The following is a 22578-nucleotide window of genomic DNA, read 5'->3' on the forward strand; positions in this document are numbered from 1 at the left end:
TACATGCAAAATGTAACTCTAAAGAAAAGTTTCAGATAAAACTTTAGTTTCATTTACCTTCCTTTTCTGAATCTTCTGCTGTAGTGATCATCCTTCTACGAGCAGCAGATGCTTTCCCCATCTTGATCATGGCCGATCAAAGTGAGGTTGGTTTGGCCGGAAAAAAGAAAGATTGCACTGTTGCAGTGTGTGGTGCCGTAGAATGAAAACCACATGGGAGGCTGTCAGTCAGTGGCAGCTCCTCGTTGCGTGCTCTCGCGGCGTAGCGCGTACCCCACATATCATCTCTTTTTTCAGAGTGCTGCACTGCATGCCTGCATCTGCACTAACCTCGCACATTACTTCGTTAACATGAAAAGGTTATGTTCTGCAGATCTCAAATCTACAAAAAAGCACAGTTTTTTCAGTTTATTTTTCATGAAAAGATGTACTGGTGTAAAGTCTGGGGAAGAGTGAAAAACACAATCACCCCACTGGCTATGCTTTTCAGCTACAACAGCTCCCCCACCAATGTATATATATCAACTTCTGACGGAAGCTGGTGCTCTGCCAAAATTTTCAGTATCCGTTTGGAATTACAACACAAAACAAACAAGATCAGTAAACAAATTGCCATCTTCCAAACATCTGTTTCTTCATCTTTGATGGAACAAAAGGAATTTGTTCTCCTCTTTCTCTCAATGAAAATCGGTAGTAGATACAATCCTCTTGCATAATACAAGTATTTTTTAAAAAAACAAATGAAATAAAAAAAAAGTTGGACCTTTGCTTGCACGGAGGAAAAGAAGAGCATCGGTAATGGCGACCATGCACCTACACATACGCACACTCTTGCAGACTGTCTGTCTGTCAGGATAAGGAATCGAAGCAACACACACTGCCAAAGTGAAGTACTCACGTTCTTGAGACATGGGATTCCATTCTATCCCCAGGCACTCACAAAATCGCAAGGAGATTAGCAAGCAAAAAACCGGTAGTTGAGACATCAACGCAACAAATCCATCAGGTACTGTCAGTATAACCTGACACTGATCTCCAAACGACATTAGCTTAGCTTATCTGAGCTGAGCTGGTTTGAATGGTCTTTGCAGAGCTGCAGTATCCTTAACCTGAGCAGCTAACTGGGCCTCCTCCTCGCATTAACTCTGCCCTGCTTGCAAAGGAAACAAGGCAGCTAAGGTGTGATTAGTTAGCATTGATCTCTCCCTGTCACTTTGCATAATTGCGACATGTACCAATACTAGTAGGAGTAGCTGCTGGTTGCTGTTGCTGGGCTCGCAGTGGATGCTGCGTATGCGTGGCTTGTGGAGAAGACAAAAGACAGCCAGAGAGCAGGATGGATGCTGGCTATCCATACGTGTAGAGGTACTACGTTTTTTTGGCTGGTTGGTGAAATGTTCAGTCAGGTTAAAGTGTACGTCTTAACCACATTTTTCCCTTTCCCTTCTCTACGCCTGCTACTGTTAGATTTAGACACAAGTTGTTTGTTTACTGAAGAAGTACTTGGACGGTTTTTGATACAGCTGAGATGGATGAATTGAATAATTATTTAATCTTTTTTTAGTTATTTGAGTGTAAAAAATATTTAAGTTAACGCTGAAGTGTCAATCTTACTTAAAAAAACAGATGTGGAAGTTTTACCTATAAAAGTTTACATGAAGCATACTATTTATAAGCTTAGAAACCGTGTCCATAAGAATCTAAAATGGATCCACACACGTTTTAGGCCAGTCTCAATGAATATTTTATAATGTGTTAAGCATATTAAATAGGATGCCACATCAATAAAATTACTGACTTGACAAGATCATTAAATGAGGGAGTTTTGACTTGACAAGATCATTAAATGAGGGAGTTTTAACGGAGGAATTTTATTCCCATAAAACTTATCTGACTCGGTTACCTTAGTTTATCGTCTTGGTAACTATGCTATAAAACTATGCATTGAGACTGACCTTACTGTCATCAGTGATTACTAATTAACCGGGGGGAACGGTACTCCAGTGCGGTAATTAATGCACGTGATTAATCAAAACCTCGTAATTACTCCAAACTTTGACTGAAAACCGTAGCCCGATCCAGTCCAGTGATGAGGTTAGTTGGGGTGGGTGTGTACTTGCGGGTATCCTACGAAGGATTTGCAGTAAAACCAAGCGAGTACTCATCTGTATCCAGATCTAGTTAAACCTTCGGTGATTTGATTAAAAAGAATACGGCTTTGGACACGATGATACGCTGCAGCATCAACGGCATCCATGAAAATGATGAAGACGGCGACGGGAATCGTCTTCTTTTCCTGGGCGAGAGCCGGCAGCCGTCGATAATGCGTATGCGTGATTGTACACCGCCACCAACACGGCACACCGCCGCCGCCGTCGCCGTGGCCGTCGCCGGCGGTGCCCATTTCGTGAATGGCCTTGTCATTTTTAGGGTGCAAGTGACCTGCCGTGGTGTGTTTGTGTTTAGCCATTTTGATTCAAAGCATTAAGCATTTAAGCATGTACCCACTGCAAAAGTACAAATGCTGTTTCTAAGGTAAGTGCTGGGATGACATGCTTTCTTCCTGCAAGGAGGTAGAGAAATTTTGGAGCACATTTATTTATTTTACACAAAAAACGTACCTGTGTGCATAACACTAAACATACACATCTTACTAACCACATCCATTAACATATTCCCTAACACATATTCAAAGTGACAGAGATAAACGGCGGGTCTTCTTTGGAAATTACTTTATTTCTGAGAATTTGTGTAATGACATGATATGTATGAGATTACTTATAAAAATATGTGTATGAATAGGATACCTAAAACAGTCCTATATTGATTCTATTTTTATTTCTTAAATAAAGCTGTTCCAAACAATAATTCATATTTTAATAAAAAATCTAAAATTCTCACCCCAAAAAACACCACATTAATTGTTGGAGGTGTATTCTTATAATTGTCCATCTTCTCTAAGCCGTGGAGATGACCATCTGGTTGAATTCAATTTCTTGGTACCATCTATGATCTGTTAACTGTACTGGCCACTAGGCTCATGTCCTACTCCAAGCAACAGCTGTTTCAGCGGGTCCAGCAAGCAGGCACACCGAAAAGACCAATTTTTTTTTACCATACGAAACACTCACACAAAGAGCCAAAATTTGTGCCAAATGATCCAAACCCAACCGCCAAATCTCGTTACATCAAGAAAACGACCAAACCGATCCCCAAAATCCCCCAAATTCTCCTCCTTTTTTAAATAAACATTTCGTCATAAAAGAAAGAAGAGAGCAGTGCACGCACAGGACACACAGCTACAGAAGCAAGAGAAGAAACAACAACAAAAAAGAGCTTCTTTTCCGTCGTCCTCTCTTCTCCCAATCTCTCTCCTCTCTTCTTCTCCCCCTAGCCCACCTCAGGCAGCCACATTAATGGATTCCGCGGCCGCGGCCTCCTCCTCCTCCTCCTCCTCATCCCACCTCCTCTGCCACCTGTCCTCCTCGCCGGCCCTAATGTGACGGAGACGCGGATCCTCCACGGCGGCGGTCGGCGGCGTTGGGTCCGAGGTGTGTATGTGCGAGAGAACTCGCTGCTTGGGGAGCTTACCGGCGAGGCGACGAGCTACGGCCCAATGCGGCTCGATCCGGAGTGGACTGCGCGGCGATTTGGCTCCGGTTGGGCGCTGCTTTGGTGAATCCGGCGCCGTTGACTCCAGCTGGGCGGGAAAGGCCGGATCTTTGCGGTGTTCTACACGGGCGTGGCTGTCTTGTGGTGGTGTTTTTAGGTGGGTATTAGCTGCATTTCGGGTAAATTGATGGAACATTTGCTGTATATTGCAGGCTCTGTTCTCTGAGTGTGAATCTCCTTGTTTCTTCAGTTTTTTTTTCTTCCCTAGGTCACATTTGGGGATAAAGATTGGGTTTTGGGGGAACTCAGTGCTGGCTTTGTCTTGATTACTAATTTAGCTGCATTAAGCTAAATATTTGTTTTTCCGGTTGATTTGTTGTGTTTATGTGAGATTTTATTTGCAGGTTTAGGGAGTAAAGGGAAATGGATGTGGAGAAACCTACTTCCAAGGGACATGGCTTCTTTAGCCTATTTGATTGGGGCAAGAAGTCAAAGAAGCGGTTGTTCAGTGGAAGCGGGAGCGAATCTCCGGCTTCAAGTAAGTCAATGAACCCCAGTCATTGCTGTGAAGTGTGAAGTTTATGCATTATGTACAAATGGAAGGAGGGACTGAGATTGCATACTGATACTTCCTTCGCAGGGATTTCTGAAAATTCGAGGGAATCTGATGGCGGCACACCAAGCACTCGACCAAATTCGGTGCGTATCCATGCGAGCAATCTTATGGCTATAGTTCCTTTTGGTTGTTGTTTACAGTTCTTTCTGTGTATGCATATTGTCAGTTCCTTGAAGATGCACCGAGTATGAAGGAAAGCAGCGAGCACAGTTGCTCATCTTCAGTGATTGATGATGAAGCTCTTGCGAGGAGGGGCCCTACTGTTGTAGCGAGGCTTATGGGTCTGGATTCCATGCCCGCGGCAAGCTCATCTGGATCCTACACAATGCCATTAACTGTGCAGCATCCCCTCCAGAACAGTAATATCCATGATGAGTTGATTGGCAGAAGCTATGTTGGTAGTCCTCTCAAGATGCCTGGTAGTCCTCATATGATGCCTGGTAGTCCTCATAAGATGCCTGGCAGTCCTATTGATCGGTTTAGAATGGAAGCGTTGCCACCAAGATTTGCTAAAAGGACACTGCCAGTTGCACAAAACAAGTTGTCCCCCATGAAGAACCTGAATCATATATCCAGCAGAAATGCTGCTGATATTATGGAGGCAGCATCTAGGATTATAGGGCCTGGAGTTGAGGATATTAACCCTTACAGAGCTCGTGATGTTGGATACACAAATGCTGTTCGTGTATATAGCCAAAGAGAGATAGCGATAGTCCAACAAAGGCCACCAAGAATGAATGAAGCACTGAAGAAGCGTGATGGCTTGACATCTTACGGGCTACAAAGTGGAAAACCTTTGGATGGAAATCTGAAAAGTGCAGGGAACAACTCTACTTCTAGGGTCTCACAGTCACAGTCAAATGGAGGTGCTCTAGTTGGCCCAAAGGTCAATGCCAGCAGTAGATCATCACCAGATTCTAGAGCAACCAATGTCCAAGGAAGGGAAGGTGTAAACAAGATTACCAGAAAAGTTGCAACTCAAAGGGATCCTGAGCATAGAATGGTTGAGAGAAATGGAATTAACCAACGCAAGAATAATAATCAAGTGGGCATGGCAATTTCGTCTAATGTTCTTGTGCAAAATAACAGAAAGCAGAATGCTATGGTTAAGCACAAGGTGAATTCAAAGCCACCAACACCCAACCAGCAGAGAAGCAACACACGTCCAGTAAATGCTGCTATGAGCAAGGTTGGGACTGCTGGCACACATTTTGAAAACAATACTCAGAGCAACAGAAATGCAGAGCTGCAGTCAACTGGCCATGCAAATAGAAGACAAAATTCTACAGCCAAAACAATACCCAAGCCAAGAAGATTACCAGGCGGGAGGACCCACTCAGAGAAAAGCCATCCAAGGGATAAAGATATTGCTGACAGAAGCCAAAGGCGTGTTCGTCACAATATTGTAATAGACGAGCAATCACCTTTTTCCACAAATAAGAAGAAAATTAGCACTGACATTGTTTCATTCACATTCACCTCACCAGTTGATAAACCGTTATCTGGTTATCGCCTACCCAATCATTTAGTGGAAAAACAGTTTATAAAGGATGTGAGCTCAGTACCAAATTTAAGCAATACATCAAATGCTAAATTTGATTCAATTGATGGTGATTATTTGGGTCTTCTTTTGGAGCAGAAGTTGAGAGAACTGACTTCTGGGGTGAGGTCACCCTACTGTAAGCCAACCAAAGGTGTTCGGATATATGCTCCATCATCAGTTCTGGAAGATTCACAATCAGCATGTGAAACATCAAGCATTGCATCTACTGATTGTGATAGGGAGTCTGAACAATCCTATAAGGATGGGAAAGCCAATTTCACCCAGACAAATCTTGTATCGAAGAGTGGTCAGGTATGGAATCAACAGCAATTCTGTTGCTATCACACCAAGCTCTTTTTCCTATGTATACCATTTCCCTGGCTGTGAGCATATGATAACTACCTAAAAAGGATATTCAGATTCTGTGTTTCACCTGCTGGAACATGGAAAATATATTATTTAGTTAGGAATATTATCTTTTCTCCATGTAGCTGCTATAGATACACATACTAATATGGTTAATTTATTGTTTATTTCAAGTCTGAGAATACTTTGCTATTGTTTGATAACATCACAAAGTATGTCCAAAGAAGAGCTGATCTATGTTGTTAATCAGAATTCAGAAATAAGAGCAATAGATTGATATGAGAACCCTATCATATTTAGCGCATTAATGGTTTTGACCACCATGCTAGTGTTTCTAAATTACATCAACCTGGAACTGTACCTCTTTGTCACGTATGCCTCCATGCATGACCTCCCTTTAGTTTTAGTGTAAAAGTGTATATTATGAATTTTGATATCTTCGGATGTTTAATCATCCAGATTTTCATTAGCTTAAGTGCACACAACATGTTTAGGCATTGTATGTTGTTCGTAAAGGTGTAATATTGTTTTCTGGTGTTAGGGTTTCCCTGGCTGAATACCCAGCATTTTTGTGCCTTTGATGATTCTTGCATGCATAATGTGTAATTCATAGGTATTTTGTTCCATATGCTTTATCCTTTTTGAGACTGGCATACTGGAAATGTACATGATCAGTTCACAGCAAAGTTAGTAACACCATAAAATTCATATTGGTTGGTGCATGGATGAATCAACACTTGAACCTTATTGCTGCTATACTGACGTTGGCCATTTATCGTAACTCCAAAACGAGTGCTGAGTCTGCATTTATAAAATTATGACTGGCTGTGAATTGGCCATTGTGCTAACATTCTCTCTTTCACCAGTCATCTCAATCTGTGAAGTATGATAATGATGTCATGGATCAAATGGAGATAGAGCGTCTTCACCTCAGTCCCCTTTCAACATGGGCTGCTTCTGTTTCAACTGAAACCTGTAGCTCAACAGAGAGCTGGAGAAGTGCAAATGGTAAATATGGAGGTTCTTCTTGTTGCTGGAGCATTAGACGTACGTCTTTGTCAAAATCTTATATACTTCCCCCTTTTGTAGGAACCAAAATATGTAGCTCAACGGAAGGAGCAACAACATCTGATTCTGCACGCTTTGGTAAATTCCTAGAAGCAGATGTTTTCTCAGAGTATTCTGACACAGCCTCATCAATCACTGTGACTACAACGGACATCCCCCCATCAGAAAGCAGCAGTTCATGTCGAATGGATTGCAGACAGGAGATCGATTTTATAAGAGAAATTTTAAATTTCTCACCTCTTAATGGTCATATTTGTTCTTCTTTGGAGCGATTCATTAACTCAGATATCCTCTATCCGCAACTACTGGAAGACTTGAATGGTGATATCCGGCTGGGGGTGGGTATATCAGAAGGCAAAGCACTCAGAATGAGCCGGAGGCTGCTCTTTGACAGTGTAAATGAGATATTGAGTGTGAGATGTGCATACTACTTCAATGCTGGCTATGGCTCATGGTTCTTGGGGATGGCAGTTCTTCAGAAGCTCACAGCTGAAGAAATCTACGCAGAGATGACTGATCTGAAGGTTTCTGAGGAGTGGATGGTGGATGAACTCGTGTACAAAGAAATGAGTAGTCCTCTAGGGAGCTGGGTTGATTTCAAGATGGAGTCATACGAAGCTGGCATTGACATTACGACGGAGCTTCTTGGCTCCTTGATCGATGAAATGGTTGCTGATCTACTAGTGTCTAATGTTTGGCCCTTTGACACTTTGTTGTAGAAGGTGTTCATCTCCCACTAATGATACCCAGTTGACAGCCACAGACAAGGTTTTTGTTCCTTGTGTTTTGTCTCGCAATTGTAAATTGGTAGTTTGGTCATGCAATTGTGCATGTGTTGCCACGCAAGGTTGAAAATGTTGCTAAGTTGCTAACCTTCCCATTGTTGATCTGATGATTGATCGTCCATGTTTGTCATGAGTAGAACCATTCTTGATCTGTTCATTGGCCATTTTATTTGAGAAGCTGATGTGGGGAGAAAATAATTGTCTCCTTGTCTCCATGACATGCTAATCCCTGCGAAAGCCATTGTCCCCTATGATTAATGGAAGTAGAATTTTACTGTCTCTTTAGCACACTTTTCTAGTTGTATAGTTTTTTTTTTTTTTTTTTTTTTGAAAATTCTAGTTGTATAGTTGGATTCACCTTATCCGGTTGAGACTTGAGAAGGCAAGAACACTGAACATAATAGTGGCCAGAACTGCTGAGCTAGCCAAACTTACCTAAAGTTAAGCGTGACCAAGTGTAGCTAGCAATCAAGCACACTTTTATTCGTTACATGTCTCTCGTTTTCATGTCAGATATGCCTGTGTATATTATAAAGAAAAAAACGAAGCCAAAAACAGCGAATGAGCAAACCATTCCTTACCTTATCGTTACATGTTAGTTTACTCTAGCCCAGATCACTCAGGTTGACCAACGTTGACTTTATACTATTACTACCTCTATTCCATAATATAACATCTATTCCATAATACAAGATATTTAACTTTTTTTTATTTGCAACGTTTGATCATTCGTCTTATTTAAAAATTTAGTACAAATATAAAAAATCACAAGTCGTACTTAAAACAAGCAAAATAAATAATATTTTCATATTTTTTAAATAAAACAAATAATCAAACATTGCATGTAAAAAAACATTTTACGGTAGAAATCCACCTTGCACGAAGAGCTTCCCTGTTTGGAGGACCTGACTGCAAAATTGAAGTCTGAAGGGGAAAAAAAAAGGAGAAAAACCCACCGCCCGCCCAGATCACCGAGATCGACGGCGAAGGTCAAGGCGGAGGAGGCTTCCCGATCCTCCCGCCGCCGCCGCGAGGTACCCGCCCCCACCCCCCACCCCCCCACCCTTGCTCATTCTCCGTCGGTGCCGCGCCGTATGGTGCGCGGCGAGCCCTCCAGATCCGGGCCCGGGGGGCCTTGCCTTGCGGTTCCGGTGGGATCGGGAATGGGGGTCTCCGCCGTGCTTGCGTCGCTTCGGGGGGTTCTTAGTCGCGCCATCGATCGATCGAGCGAGACTTAGGCAACTTGGTTCTCTGAATTCGCTAGCCCAGTGTTGCTGTTCGCGTGCAGTCCGTTTCTCAGATCCCGGTGTGAGAGTGGTTTTTTGATTGGTGATGCTGTAGCAGTAGTGCTGGTTGATCCTTCAACCGAAACAACCTAATCCATGAGCATCTCAGACTTGCTAGGCATTGTTGCTTGTTAACCTGTTAGTTCCATTGGGTGAGTTAACTGCAAAGCCTATCGTTTGATCTCAGGTGGCTTAGCAAGCATGGCTGTTGCTTCAAATCGGTCGTGCATAGTTTCTGGTTTGATTATTTTAGATTCTGTATACAACTGCAACTTTTCCGTTGATGCGGAGCGAGATAAACTTACTACTTTGGTCATCAGTCATCACCATTTACCTGTTCTTCTGAATTTCTGATCCTGCGAGGTGCAACCAGCAAGCTAAAGCTGAAATGTGCAACTACCACTTGTGATCTATACCTTTCGAAGCAGTCTATAACTCTAGATTGCTCCATATCTTTTAAACCTGATATGTTTGATGCCGTTTTAAACCGAAACAACCTAATCCATCAGCATCTCAAACTTTCTTGTTAACTTGTTAGTTCCATTGGGTGAGTTAACTGCATCTTTTCCGTTGATGCGGAGGGAGATAGACTTACTACTTTGGTCATCAACATTTACATGTTCTTCTGAATTTCTGATCCTACGGCGAGGTGCAACCAGCAAGCTAAAGCGTGATCTATATCTTTCTAAACAGTCTAGATTGCTCCGTATTTTTTAAACCTGATATGTTTGATGCCATTTTGTTCCTTCTTGTTGATTATACAGTGTCATGTATTTGATCTTAGATGGGTGCTTTTCTCTGTAAATTAAATTGTTCCATCTGGTACGTATTGGTGAATTGACCTTGCAGTTTCATTTTAATCACAGCCAGGGCTACAAAGGAGGCATTCGAGTTAGTGCCTGGATTAAGTCGGCAGCATGTCCTCGAAGAATATAGAGCTCGACCACAAGGATATGGTCCATGATTCTGCCTTTGACTACTATGGAAAGCGTCTTGCCACAGCCTCCTCAGACTCCACTGTGAAGGTCATCAACATTGGAGGTGCATCCACCCCATCCCAGCTGCTTGCAACCCTCAGTGGCCACTATGGACCTGTGTGGCGTGTTGCATGGGCCCATCCCAAGTTTGGTTCGCTTCTTGCATCCTGTGGCTATGATGGCCGCGTGATAGTTTGGAAGGAGGGTGCAGCTGGGCAATGGTCTCAAGCCCATGTGTTTGACAACCACAAATCTTCAGTTAACTCCATTGCTTGGGCTCCGTATGATCTTGGTCTTTCCCTTGCCTGCGGGTCTTCGGATGGGAGCATCTCTATGATGACCATGCGCCCTGATGGAGGATGGGATTCTGCAACCATCGAGCGAGCACACCCTGTTGGCGTTATGGCAGTCTCATGGGCTCCAGCAAATGCACTTGGTTCCATTGTTGGCTCAGGGGAACTAGTCCAGAAGCTTGTCTCTGGTGGCATCGACTCTGTTGTCAGGGTGTGGGCTTTTGTCAGTGGTAGCTGGAAGCTGGAGTACGCTCTGCCCTCTGAGATGCACACGAACTGCGTGAGAGATGTATCCTGGGCACCGGTTTTGGGCCTGGCGAAGTCGACCATTGCCAGCGCCTCTGAAGATGGTAAGGTTGTCATCTGGACCAAGGGAAAAGAGGGCGACAAATGGGAAGGGAAGGTGATGCACGACTTTGAGGCTCCGGCATGGAGGGTATCCTGGTCATTGACTGGAAACATATTGTCTGTGGCGGCCGGCTCCGACAATATCACACTGTGGAAGGAAGCATCAGATGGTCAGTGGGAGAAGGTGACCAAGATTGAGTCTTAGAATGCCTCAGATGGCCTGCAGTTTCCAATTTGTCTCAGATTCAGTCAGATACATACATGTTTCTAGGAGCAATGGAATCCACCAGTGTACTGAACTACTCCCTCCATCCTAAAATGTAACTACTTAGGATGGAATTTGACCTCTCTTAAGATTACGAATCTAGACAGTATCAAATCTTACCCTAGATAGCTGCATTTTGGGATAGAGGGAGTAGAACTGATAGATAAGTAGATAACCACACTCACTTCCTATCCATTTCTCCAGCTGTCGTTTCTACCTGGGCACCTGTGCTATGTCTGTTTACACCTTTAAATTTACTCAAATGATGAGACATCTACGAGATGACTATAATATCTTGGGTTTTCATCATGTTTTTACATAGTCGAAATAAAGTAATTTTATCCCAGGGTGCCTCACTTTCGAACTGTACCTCTAATACTATTATGATACTAGAACATAGTTAGAATATAGTCGGGCGTCTCTTTAACCAAAAAAGGAAAAAGGCTGCTATTGTATGGGATCATGTTATAAAATTTAAAAAAAATGTTGCTATTGTCACCAACCTCACCACATCAGTCCGATCCGGATGGAACGGACTTCACAGGAGCCCACTCTCACTTGCACAGGGCTGCGTCATTTTTTTTGAACTCTTCTTAGACACAGATTAATAGGAAAAAAGAATCGAGACGCTGACCCATCGTACGCCACGCCAGCGAAACTGGGTAAAAGTAGAGTCGATACTACTATGGAACCTTATTTGAACGGTTTGTGCGAGTTTAGGAGCGTACATTATTTCTAGGTACATTATTTCTGGGTTTGGGGTCAAGAGATTTTAGACAGCGTTAAATTGAGGGACCTATGGTAAACTTATTTTTTTGGTTTTTGTTCAGCATTAATGGGCCTAAATATTACTCCAACAAAGGCCTGATAGGCCACTCCCACTTGGACAGCCATGAAATGCCCAACTCTCGTGCCTCTACCACTCTAGCGAAAAAATTTGCAAAAATGACTCTCCAAACAAACTCAGATTGGGCCTCTCGCAAAAAATAAAAAAGAGAAAAAAACCGGTAGGGTTCCGGCGGCCGGCGGCGAGAAGGCGCAGCCCCGTGCACGCCCTGAGGCCTGAGCCCGCACCCCCTGTCGCCGCCGGTTGGCACCCAGAGGCAACGCAGCGAGTCGCCAAGGCGGGCTGTGGGGCTAGGCGGTAGGCGGCGGCGCGACCGCGACCAGCAAGGAGGAGGGCTCTCCGCTCGCCGCGGCCCTCCAAGGCTCAACCAGGTTTGTTTTCGTGATGCTCTAATGCGCCCTTGACTTCCTCTGATCCTCTCCCCTGATCGATAGAGGTCAAAAACTAGAGTTGTTCGAAGATCGAAAGCTTGTTGGTGTGATTTGTATGCTTAGGTCAAGTTGGTATAATCACAATTCGAAGATTGGGTGCATGTTTTCTGTGATTTTGGAGGCTTAGACCGAGTAGATTTCATGGACTGTACACACCCACCGTGATTTCCCTAGCTCAGCCACTGCTAGCTATTTACCCTTTTCCAGATGCCCCCGAGATTTTCTCTGTTGCGTCTACCTGTTTCTTATCATATGCTGCTGCTTCTGCTTGCGATTCTCAGGTAGCAGCTGGTTTGCAGTGGACAGAGCAACATGTCTAGCAATGTAAGTTACTTCTGATTCAAAGAGAGTCTTCTCATTGGTAAACAGGGCGGTGTGGTGCATTTGAGCTGATCATTTGCTTATTGTTATGCATAGCCGGTTGGTGTTGATAACACTTTTCGGAGGAAATTCGATAAGGAGGAGTACTTGGAACGAGCGCGGCAGAGGGAGCGAGAGGAGAAGGTCCTCATCTTACATTCTACGACCATTTCCAAAGCTCAAAGCATTATGCTTCATACTCCCTTCCCTCAGCATGTTGCTAACTGTGTTTTGTATTTTTCTCTCGACGATACAGGAAGAAGCCCGGAAAGGCAAGGGTATGTAGTGCTACTATACTTCAATTCAGTTAGATTTCGACTTGTACATCTTCGTCCTTGTAAACCTTAATTAATGTCAACTATATGTTGCAGACAAGGGACCTCCTGTGCAAAGGCAACCTCTGAAGCACAGGGACTATGAAGTTGACCTTGAGTCTCGTCTTGGCAAGACTCAGGTTTGTTATCATCTTTGCTTTATAATAAGTTTTCGCTTTAGCATGACTTTTCCATGTTTCCTTTCCTCATGCTGCATGATCTACTGGATCAATGAGTTCTGCCTCCCGGTTTTTTGTGCTTATAGGTTTAGTACCATTATTTCTTTTAACATCTACACACTGTTTTTACAATATGAATGCCCCTCTGATTGAGCACATAACTGATTGAGCTTGCATTTCTTTCCAGGTGGTAACCCCGATTGCACCTTTGAGTCAGCAGGTTTGTCCAGAAATCCTGTAGGACATGTTATTAAATGTTCATTGAGCTTTAATTATTTATGTACTCTGAGGTTCACTTGTTATTTGTTTTGCTTTTGAAAACAGAGTTTTATTAGAACAATTTCTGGAATTTAGACCTGGGATGTCTATATTCACAACAGTTGCATCATTAACCAATAACAGTTCTTGTTTCAAGTTCAATGATGCTAGAAATTGCCTACACAATTTTGCTTTTTAACATTGCTTACTTGACAGGCTGGCTACTATTGTTCAGTATGTGAATGTGTTGTTAAAGATTCAGCTAACTATTTGGACCATATAAATGGCAAGAAACGTAAGTATTCTGAAACTTCTGGTTTAACCTGTGTTTATATCAAAACTAGACCTTCTAATCATCAGTTTCATGTTACATGGTTTAAATGTTTGACAGATCAAAGAGCATTGGGCATGTCTATGCGTGTTGAGAGAGCATCACTTGAACAGGTATAATAACTGAGCTCATGTGTTGGATCTGCAATTGAAAATTGGCAATCCTATTCCCATTTTTTACAAGACAAGTGAGCCAATGGTTGCATTGCATAGTTGGCTTCCTTGATATCCTGTGAGGACTTTGGAATAATTAATTGGAACTCCTTTTCTCCTGTTGCTATTTATTTTCTCAAGTAGTTTTCTGGTTGCAGGTTCAGAAAAGGTTTGAGTCACTTAAGAAGAGGAAAGATCCAGGCAGCTTTAGTGAACAAGGTGAGAAAAATCAATGAAAATAGACATAACTCGGGATGTTATTTTCTTTACACTTCAGAAAGAAATTGTGTAATGGGAACCCTGTGGAGTAAAATTCTCCTTTTCTGTTCTATGCATCCAGATTTGGATGAGAGAATAATGAAACAACAGCAAGAGGAGGAGGAGAGGAAGCGGCAACGCAAAGAAAAGAAGAAAGAGAAAAAGGTAAGTGCAACCATGCATGTGGATCAGTGACAATTGCCATTTTCTGCTTTCATTATGAATTATATGATTCACAGTCCTGTTGGCTGTGAAAATTAGTAGAATTCGTAATAACTGGATGTCAAAATTCAAATATTTTCAGAAAGAGCTGGCTGCCCAGAATGAACCTGAGGACATAGACCCTGATGTTGCTGCCATGATGGGTTTCGGAGGCTTCGGTTCCTCGAAGAAGTGAATGATCCCGGGCAGCCTCTCTTTATGACCTGTGGTTTCAGGTCGAAGAGCATGTGCATCTGGATTCAAAAGTACTCGTTTCCAAAGAACCAGAATAGGAGCTTTGTGCTACTCTTGATCCATAGCTGCGTGCAGGTGATTTGAGAAACATTTTTGTAACCGCTACCAGATAATGTTCACGTATGGATGCGTGATGTTGAAACAAATTTAACCTGTCTAATTCAGTATCCAATGAATGATAGCTTTGCTGTAATTCGCTTATCACCTACATTACAGTCTAGAGAGGAATGATTTCTGAATTGTTAAATTTACTCCGAAATTCTGGCTTGTGGCACCAAATTGTGCGTGGCCTGGCCTGTGTTGGTGATATTCAAATTGCATTGTACAGGTACAAGCGAACAGTTGTAGATTGACACCAGTTAAAATCTTGAGGTGCTGAAATTATAATAAAAATTCATCGGTGAATGTCGCTGAAGAACAAAGCGGCAACACAAACTTGCCAATTTCCAAAATAATTAAAAATAATGCTAGTCAAATACTCCTTCCATTTCAAAATGTAGCAACCTAGGATTAGATGTGACAAACCTTTTTTTTTTTCAATTTTGAGATAATAATGCTGTAGTTTTTTAAGGGAAACAAGTGTACTATCTGTAGCTTACCAACTAATGGCACATGTAGAAATATATCTATTTAGATGCAATTTGCTTAATGTGTGTACTTGGGTTGTTTTGTCTTGGTACCCATGCATCATATAACCAAGATGATACCTCACGCATTTATACGGAAGAACTGTGCGATAATATAGTATATATGAGTTCTAATTTTTTTTCTTACCTACTACACGATTTGTTTCATGCGTTTATATATTTTTGTGTCTTTATCAATTATCCATAAGTTATAAATGATTGGATTGCATGGTGTATCTTTTAGAGGAAGAGATACAATTTACACTCTTGATAAATCATCTAAAGACTAAAAACAATTGAGGTGGTGTGAAGATATGCAATTTATACTCTTAATATATTATCGTATGGCTAAAACCAATTAAAGTGATGTCGCTTTATGAGAGGGGCAGAACTTTATAGAAAGAAGGGGATTGTTGTATGAAAATATCTTTTTTTTTAAGTTGGTGTACTAATTTACATTCATCTTATAAGAGAATGCAATTTACCCTTTCAGCATTTATCTTGAGACGGAGCGAATTGATAAACAAACAAGTTGATCGCTCAGGATCACACTCCAAAACGGTATGGTGTAAAATGCAAATTTCTTGGACAACCCTCGTACATGTCAATCTTTTTAAACCCCCATTTCTTGCATGCCAATTAAATGGCACCTTAATCTTTTCGGTTTTGCTTATGTCTATAAGTTAAAATTTTATATTTTTAATTTTTAATTAGGAGTTAATTTTAAGGTATTTTTATCAAATTTTATTTTTTAGCCTTATCTTTTATATTACTAAGTATATGTATATAAAATCTTTAGTCATAAATTATTTTTCCTTGAATAAGCCAAATGATAACTCATTTCTCTTCTGCTACTCATGAGTTAATTTTTTACAACTTACAGAGATCAAATTTGGACATGTATACTTGTGGATTGATACATCACACGTCAATTATTTGTTTTTAAAGAATTCATAGCTATTAGAATCCATCAAGAACACAACCGTCGGGTCAGCATCTAAGTGCTCAGATCAATCAAGAACACAACGAGCAAACTCTGTTTCTTTCCTCAATATACAGAACAAAGGTACCAACGCTCGTGCTTCCCATCAAGAACTAATTTTGTACAACCACGCGTACCGTGGTCCGTACGGGCCAAGCAGAAACAGGGAAAAAAGATCCGGTTCGCGCCATATTTCAGTACTCCGATCTACAGTCCACTCCTACTCCTACAGTCCTACTCCGACTCGACTCCGACTCCGACTCCGACCCCAACAATCTTGGACGGACAGCTGATAAATTGGGACGCCATTGCTTGGGAAGCCATTGCGTTCGCTCGCTCGATCGCTAGCTAGGGTTCGCCATCGCGCACTCGCTCTTGGCCTCTCGCCATGGATGGGTTTGGCAGCCGCTTGGTTTTCTCCCCGGACGACGAGCAGCTCACAGACAGCTACCTCCAGAGCTACCTTGTCCGGAGCAGCCTCAGCGACCTGCCCCCCGTCGTCTCCTCCTTCTTCCATGTCGCCGACGTCTACTCCGCCCCCCCTGACGAGCTACTCGCCGGTCTCGATCCGGCGCCTGGCACCGGCGACGGCGACGGCCGGGTGTGGTACCTGTTCTCCCCGGTGCGCGTTCTTGGCAGCCGCGGCGCCAGGAAGGCCCGCACCGTCGTCGGCGCCGGCGGCGGCAACGAGTGCTGGCACGCGGAGGGCGGCCCCAGGGACATCGAGAAGAGCGGCGCCGGCGGGAAGCTGCAGAAGTTCTCGTACAAGATCAAGACGGCGTCGGGCGTCGTCAAGCCCGGGTGGCTCATGGTGGAGTACTCCCTCCCCGGGAGCGACCGCCTCGCGCTCTGCAAGGTGTACCGCTCGCCTCGCAAGAGTCGCTACTCGCCTCCGACGCCGTCCTCGTCACCGGCGACGGTGGCGCCGCCGCCGTCCGTGTCCGGCTGCAAGCGCAAGGCGGAGGAGGGCGACCACCCCGAGGCACCGTCGTGCAGCGCGCCGCGGCGAACTCCGCCGGCGCCGGTGGAAGGAGACCACGGCGAGGACGACCTACTCCTTGCGGGGAGCCACCAAGATGGTCAAGGCGCCATGGACGTCGGCCTGCCGCCGGAGCAGCAGAACCAAGACATCGCCGCTTCCGCTGCGGCCACGCAGGTCTTGGCGTTAGGCGATCAAGAACATGAGGGAGATGGAGAGTTCGACGAGCGCGCCGATCCAGAATCCTGGGAGTGGGAAAACTACTTGTCTGCGGTGTTGAACGAGACATGCAAACAAGAAACGCTCGCCACCGCCGCCGCCGGACAGCCGCCCGAGGAGACCGCCGTCCTCTGAGAGAAGCTGTGCGACCTCTTCTCCACTGACGAAGAAGACAGCGCTGACGACGCGGCTGCCTAAGCCTGACGAGCTGTACAGCTTCATGATGTTTTCGTAGTTGCTAACGAGTCTTGGATAGATGTTATATACAGTGGCTAGTCAAAATAACTAAAAATAGTGCTAGTCAAATACTCCTCCTATTTCAAAATATAGCAATCTAGTATTAGATGTGATATATCCTAAGACTATATACATCCTATGTTATGTCCTTTTGTTGATGAAGAGTAAAAAGTTATTTGATTTTTTATAGCTATTTAATGGTATACAAAGTTGAAAATATATTTTATCAGACGAACTCAATCACTATCTGCTCAATATAACGATTTCTGGCTATACCATTTATCAGATGAAAAAGATTGTGTTACTCCTTTTCCTCTTGGGAGTGTCTTTTGACTCTTCTAGTGCTAAACTTGCATGGCCTGATTGACTTCCTCTAATCACTCTGACCGAACACAAGAACTGAAAAGAAAAATGGAAGCTTACTGCTTCTGCTGCCCCTTCATCATATACTAGTAGATCATGTCTCTAAAGCTCGTCCTTCTTCTCAGCGTAAGAATCACCCTTGCTGCTCTCTGGCTTCTCATCAGCAGAGACCTTTATGTCCTGCGGTTTCTCATCGCTCGAGTCCTTGTTCTGCTCAGCAATGAGCTCAGCCTTGTCATTGTCCGCATCATCCTCATCGTCCTGCCATACAAAAGAGATGGTGTTTAACAAAAAGGTTACTGTGTACATCTAGCTAGAGGCATTCATGACAAACAAATTAGTCTAGAACTTACACTAGCGTTGCCATCGTCGTCGTCGATTTTAGAGTTTGCAGATTCCTGGCAAGGAGGAACGCTCAAAAGTTAGTGCTGAACAATGATGTTGTTAGTTCTGTACTTTTGTCATTACAGGTTCTCTTCCGCTTCTACTTCAAAAAAGAAACAAGATATTGCTAAGAGAAATGTAGTTTTCCTGCTTACCTCCTCAAGCCTCTTCTTCTCAGCCTCGTCAAAGGCGGCTTTCTCAGCCTACACAGACAAATCACGATTTAGTTCTTCACACCCAGAAACCCGAAACATAAGAAAACAGTAAAGTACATTAAAGATAAGGCAACACACATCTTTATGCTTGGCCCATGTCTCTTCTGCGAATTTCTTGGCATACTCAGGGTCATCAGTGATAAGAATGTTGTCAAACAGCGTTCCAGATTTAACCTGTTAGCAATTCATTGAAGTTATTGATGTTTCAACAAGTATAGGAATAAATTGCATTTTCATGGAATTCATTACTAACCTGCCACAGCTCAATGCCAATATGGTTCAAACTGTCAAAAGCGTAGATGTAAGGATCATCCTTGTAATCTGTACTAACAAGAAAGTAATTCACATGAGCGATAAAAGTGTATACAATTCGCTGGATTATTTCTAGAAAAATATGCTTAGTACGTACCTGGGTTGGGGATCAATGGTGCCTTCCATTTGCCCTTGTAGTTGGGGTTCTTAATTGTCTAAGTACACAAAAATTTCATGCAATTATGTGAGGAATCGTGATGCGGAATCCAGTTTGTCTATGAGTAAATGAACTATTTAGTCATACCCATACCTTTTGCTTCCATGGTCCCTTATACTCAGGGTTTGGAATGGTTGGAGCTGTCCATTCTCCATCTTCCTCATCATCCCAGTCTTCAGGCTGCATTACAGATTGAATAATGTGAAGTTGCACATTTGCACGTTGGAGAAAATGATGTGAAATCGCGTAATGGTCGACGAATCTCATAGAGCTTGTTTGATGAGAATGGGAAAAGGCTATTTACAATATGAAAAGTGACTTTTTGCCATTGACAATACACACCTTTGTTGCGTCTGGGTCAGTAATTTCATTGGGGATATCATCATAGCCCTGCAAACAATAAATTATTCAGACAAGAAATCTCCAGAGAAAAGCTCAGGGTTTGGAATAGTCTATAGCTCATAGTTTTCTGTTATATTGGTTAGGTTTACTTAAAATAAAATAGTTAGCGTAATGTACTCTGAGGCTTTCTGAACAGTAGGCTCAACAACAGACAAAATGCAGAATTTACCACCCACACAAACTCAGTTGGGTTATATTAGTGCAAAATTCAATCAGTCTCAGACGGAGATCATTTAAAGTTGCAGAAACAAAGGAAAGTACCTCTGGCTTCTTGTGCTCAGGATCAGGAATGTATTCCTTGTCATCCCAGTCTTCTGGCTGCAAACAGTAACACATTACCTAATTATCTCCGTAAAAACAGGACAACACTGACTGCTTATTTAGAGAAGCCAGTGAATTATCTCTAAGTTTACCTTCTTGGCTTCAGGATCCCTCTTTTTCTTTGGAGGAAGAATATCCCAGTCATCATAGATGCTGCCAGATTGCTTCTCAGTGTTATCAATCAGAATGCTGTATTTGGCGTCAGGACGGATGATCAAGGTGTACACGTGCGTCAGCTGATCAGTCTCGCATGCTACGTCCTTCTTGATCAGATGGTTCTTCCCATTCTTTGTAAGGATAGCGTGAACCTTCTTGGTGGCATACCCGCAGATATCTGGTCCAAACATGATGCTGCAATTCAAAAGCAACCGATCACGATCAAAGATGATACAAGGCTCTGAAATGAACACGCAGAGCAGTGCAAGGTGATCAAACCATCACCTGTACGGCGTATCGCCACCAAACTTCTTCTGGTCAACGTCACCGCCGAGCAATTTCACGTAGCCGCCACCGCAGTCGAGCTTCTGTTCGTGCTTCACCGAGAACTGCAGCACGAGGGTCTTGTCCTTGTTGCTGAACTCAGGGAACTTGGCCGAAATGGCATAGAATCTGTAGTCTTCTGAGGTCTGGATACCTGCACAGATAAAACCAGAGCAACAGCTCGCACATGCCGAACAGAAGAAAACGCACGTCGACAGCCTTGTGGGCATCGCCTACTCACCCTTGTTGTCGGCGTCGCCGTTCCACTTGCCGGAGGTGTGGTTCCACTCGCCGGCCGTGTTGTCCTCCTTCTTCCACTCAGACTTGACCCACCGATCCTCCCATCCATCTGTTGCCACGCACAATTCGAGTTCAGGATAAAAAAAAAAAAGAGATTTGCTCCGGTCCAACAAAAAGTACCTCGAGGTTCGAGTTACCAAATCATTTTTTACCATTGGATCTAGCTGAGTAGGATGTGCGCTATTAGATCTAACGATTAAAAACGATTTAGTACCGCGAGATACCGATACCTCAAGATATTTTTTTGTTGGACTGTAAAATTGCTCTAAAAAACAACTAATGCTCGTACTTTCTTAATATCTACCAACAGAACACATGTAACGTCACACCGGGAAAAAAAAAGGCAGATGACAGGATAGCAACAACGATGGGAGAACATTAAACTACTCCCTCCGTCCACAATTAATATGTTTCTCACAATGATGCTTGTATCTCCTCATTTTTGTTGACGTATGGATGGATATCGCACGTCCGGAGCATGCATGCAAACTTGATGTATGAAATTTATTTTGTTCTCATATACATGCAACTTCATTCACCTTGAAATTATAGAGATACAGGGGAGATAAATCAATGTGAGACCATGCATGCAAATTCAGTCTCTAAATGGAGGGGTATAAGAAAAGAAAGTAATAAACCCTAAACCCCGGCCTTAATTTTCCTGGAAAGCACATCCGAAGTCGTGCAAAGCACGTGGATCTCCGCTGATTTATTCATGAGAAGAAAAAAGAAGGAAAAAAAAGGTGTACCAGTGTACCACACACACACGATCCGCTAATCAGAATTCAGAAAATCAACCAACCATTCACGCCTTAATTCTCTAGGTAATAAACCCTAAACCTCCACCTTAATTCTCACATCAGAACGTCCGCTTCCCCTTTGAATTTTTCGGAGATCTGAGAAACGGACGCGTACAAAAGCACGCGATCGCTAGTGAAACAAACGGATCCATTCACGCGAAGCAAACAAACACATACGTACTACTACTAGATGCGTGCGATAACATCAACGGTTACAAAATGGCAAACGAACTCGAGAATTCCTTAGGCTCACTTCGATGGAGATGCCTCTAAATTCCACGGAAACCACCGAAAATAACGAGATCATGCAACGAACAGTACAGGGAGGCCCAGGCCCAAGCAGACTAGTAACGAATTAACCAGATCAACAGCATCGTGCCACGAACCAGAGAAAAAGTCCAAACGCATCAGTCTACTCGATCCACATTACACGACACAGGTTAGATTGCTCACCGTCAAACTTCTCCTGGAAGAAGACCTCGCCGGCGACAGCGGCCACGGACGCGAGCGCCACCACGGCAGCCACGGCGGCCGCGGCGGTCGACGACCTCCTGCGGATCGCCATCACCGCGAGAGACAGCAGGAGTGTGCGGCACCCCACTGGATCCGGAACTTTTCTAGAACCTTCCAAAGCAATCTAACTCTAAATTTTTTTTTTCCTGCTAATACTAACCCCCCAAAAAACCACCTGAGAATGAGATATTGAGATGGGTAGCGAGCGCGAAATGCACCGTGCTTAATAAAGGGCAGAGCGGGTGCGGTCACCTACGGTTGTGGTTACCGCACGGGGAGGACGGGTGACTGACAACCGGGTCCACGGGGAGGTGATGGCCAGCGCGTGTACACGTCGGATAGTGTGTCCCACAGCCGCTGCCCAATAGTGCACTGCAGTATTGGAGACTGGCCAATAGGAGGGCGACGCGTGTACAAAGCGACGTGTTTCTGTGTCACATGAGGCACAAGCCTGATGACACGTCGACGCTTCCACGTATGTACGTCCAGTACTCCTGTGAAGGTCCCCCCGGTTGGGCCCGCATGTCAGAAAGAATATGCATC

General features: G+C 43.6%; 5 protein-coding genes across 6 annotated transcripts; 4 read left to right on the forward strand and 1 right to left on the reverse strand.

Annotated features, from left to right (window-relative positions):
- Positions 1-3299: 3299 nt before the first annotated feature.
- Positions 3300-8123, forward strand: LOC102721821. The gene is made up of 6 exons (XM_006650781.3): positions 3300-3769; positions 4017-4150; positions 4253-4311; positions 4395-6083; positions 7004-7145; positions 7227-8123. Exons 2-6 carry the CDS (start codon positions 4036-4038, stop codon positions 7922-7924), a joined length of 2703 nt encoding a protein of 900 aa, XP_006650844.1. The 5' UTR covers positions 3300-3769; positions 4017-4035; the 3' UTR covers positions 7925-8123.
- A 777-nt stretch (positions 8124-8900) lies between these two features.
- LOC102722102 (protein transport protein SEC13 homolog B-like) lies at positions 8901-11503 on the forward strand. Of its 2 annotated transcripts, none has more exons than XM_040522830.1 (2): positions 8901-9024; positions 10143-11503. In XM_040522830.1, the coding sequence occupies exon 2, from the start codon at positions 10194-10196 to the stop codon at positions 11097-11099; it is 906 nt and encodes a 301-aa protein (XP_040378764.1). In that variant the 5' UTR covers positions 8901-9024; positions 10143-10193; the 3' UTR covers positions 11100-11503. The 2 variants fall into 2 exon arrangements, with proteins under 2 accessions (XP_040378764.1, XP_040378765.1); XM_040522831.1 differs by having other exon boundaries at positions 10147-11503.
- A 595-nt stretch (positions 11504-12098) lies between these two features.
- LOC102722382 (zinc finger matrin-type protein 2) lies at positions 12099-15060 on the forward strand. Its single transcript, XM_006650783.3, has 11 exons — positions 12099-12377; positions 12719-12761; positions 12855-12941; positions 13054-13075; positions 13169-13251; positions 13478-13510; positions 13765-13843; positions 13940-13992; positions 14190-14250; positions 14372-14454; positions 14594-15060. The coding sequence occupies exons 2-11, from the start codon at positions 12750-12752 to the stop codon at positions 14684-14686; spliced, it is 606 nt and encodes a 201-aa protein (XP_006650846.1). The 5' UTR covers positions 12099-12377; positions 12719-12749; the 3' UTR covers positions 14687-15060.
- A 1681-nt stretch (positions 15061-16741) lies between these two features.
- On the forward strand, positions 16742-17686 carry LOC107303819. The gene has a single exon (XM_040521825.1). The coding sequence runs from the start codon at positions 16742-16744 to the stop codon at positions 17684-17686; it is 945 nt and encodes a 314-aa protein (XP_040377759.1).
- Positions 17687-18036: 350 nt separating this feature from the next.
- Positions 18037-22219, reverse strand: LOC102722661 (calreticulin-like). Its single transcript, XM_015834654.2, has 13 exons — positions 21976-22219; positions 20664-20771; positions 20384-20576; positions 20035-20293; positions 19883-19939; positions 19562-19609; positions 19313-19399; positions 19160-19217; positions 19004-19071; positions 18829-18924; positions 18691-18738; positions 18505-18549; positions 18037-18412 (listed from the first exon to the last, which is right to left on the reverse strand). The coding sequence occupies exons 1-13, from the start codon at positions 22085-22087 to the stop codon at positions 18254-18256; spliced, it is 1338 nt and encodes a 445-aa protein (XP_015690140.2). The 5' UTR covers positions 22088-22219; the 3' UTR covers positions 18037-18253.
- Between the last annotated feature and the right edge of the window lie 359 nt (positions 22220-22578).

Source organism: Oryza brachyantha, chromosome 3 (genome assembly GCF_000231095.2).
Source record: "Oryza brachyantha chromosome 3, ObraRS2, whole genome shotgun sequence".
NCBI lineage: Eukaryota > Viridiplantae > Streptophyta > Magnoliopsida > Poales > Poaceae > Oryza > Oryza brachyantha.

Bases quoted from the DNA above. Each gene is read 5' to 3' on its own strand.
- LOC102721821 (XM_006650781.3), top strand. From the start codon at position 4,036: ATGGATGTGGAGAAACCTACTTCCAAGGGACATGGCTTCTTTAGCCTA. The intron at 4,312-4,394 runs GTGCGTATCCAT...GCATATTGTCAG, and splicing joins CAAGCACTCGACCAAATTCG to TTCCTTGAAGATGCACCGAG. The intron at 6,084-7,003 runs GTATGGAATCAA...CTCTTTCACCAG, and splicing joins TTGTATCGAAGAGTGGTCAG to TCATCTCAATCTGTGAAGTA.
- LOC102722102 (XM_040522830.1), top strand. From the start codon at position 10,194: ATGTCCTCGAAGAATATAGAGCTCGACCACAAGGATATGGTCCATGAT.
- LOC102722382 (XM_006650783.3), top strand. The intron at 13,844-13,939 runs GTAAGTATTCTG...AATGTTTGACAG, and splicing joins CCATATAAATGGCAAGAAAC to ATCAAAGAGCATTGGGCATG. The intron at 13,993-14,189 runs GTATAATAACTG...TTCTGGTTGCAG, and splicing joins AGAGAGCATCACTTGAACAG to GTTCAGAAAAGGTTTGAGTC.
- LOC107303819 (XM_040521825.1), top strand. From the start codon at position 16,742: ATGGATGGGTTTGGCAGCCGCTTGGTTTTCTCCCCGGACGACGAGCAG.
- LOC102722661 (XM_015834654.2), bottom strand. From the start codon at position 22,087: ATGGCGATCCGCAGGAGGTCGTCGACCGCCGCGGCCGCCGTGGCTGCC. The intron at 20,294-20,383 runs GTGATGGTTTGA...TTTGAATTGCAG, and splicing joins GGTGGCGATACGCCGTACAG to CATCATGTTTGGACCAGATA. The intron at 19,940-20,034 runs GTAAACTTAGAG...TACTGTTTGCAG, and splicing joins GGGATCCTGAAGCCAAGAAG to CCAGAAGACTGGGATGACAA.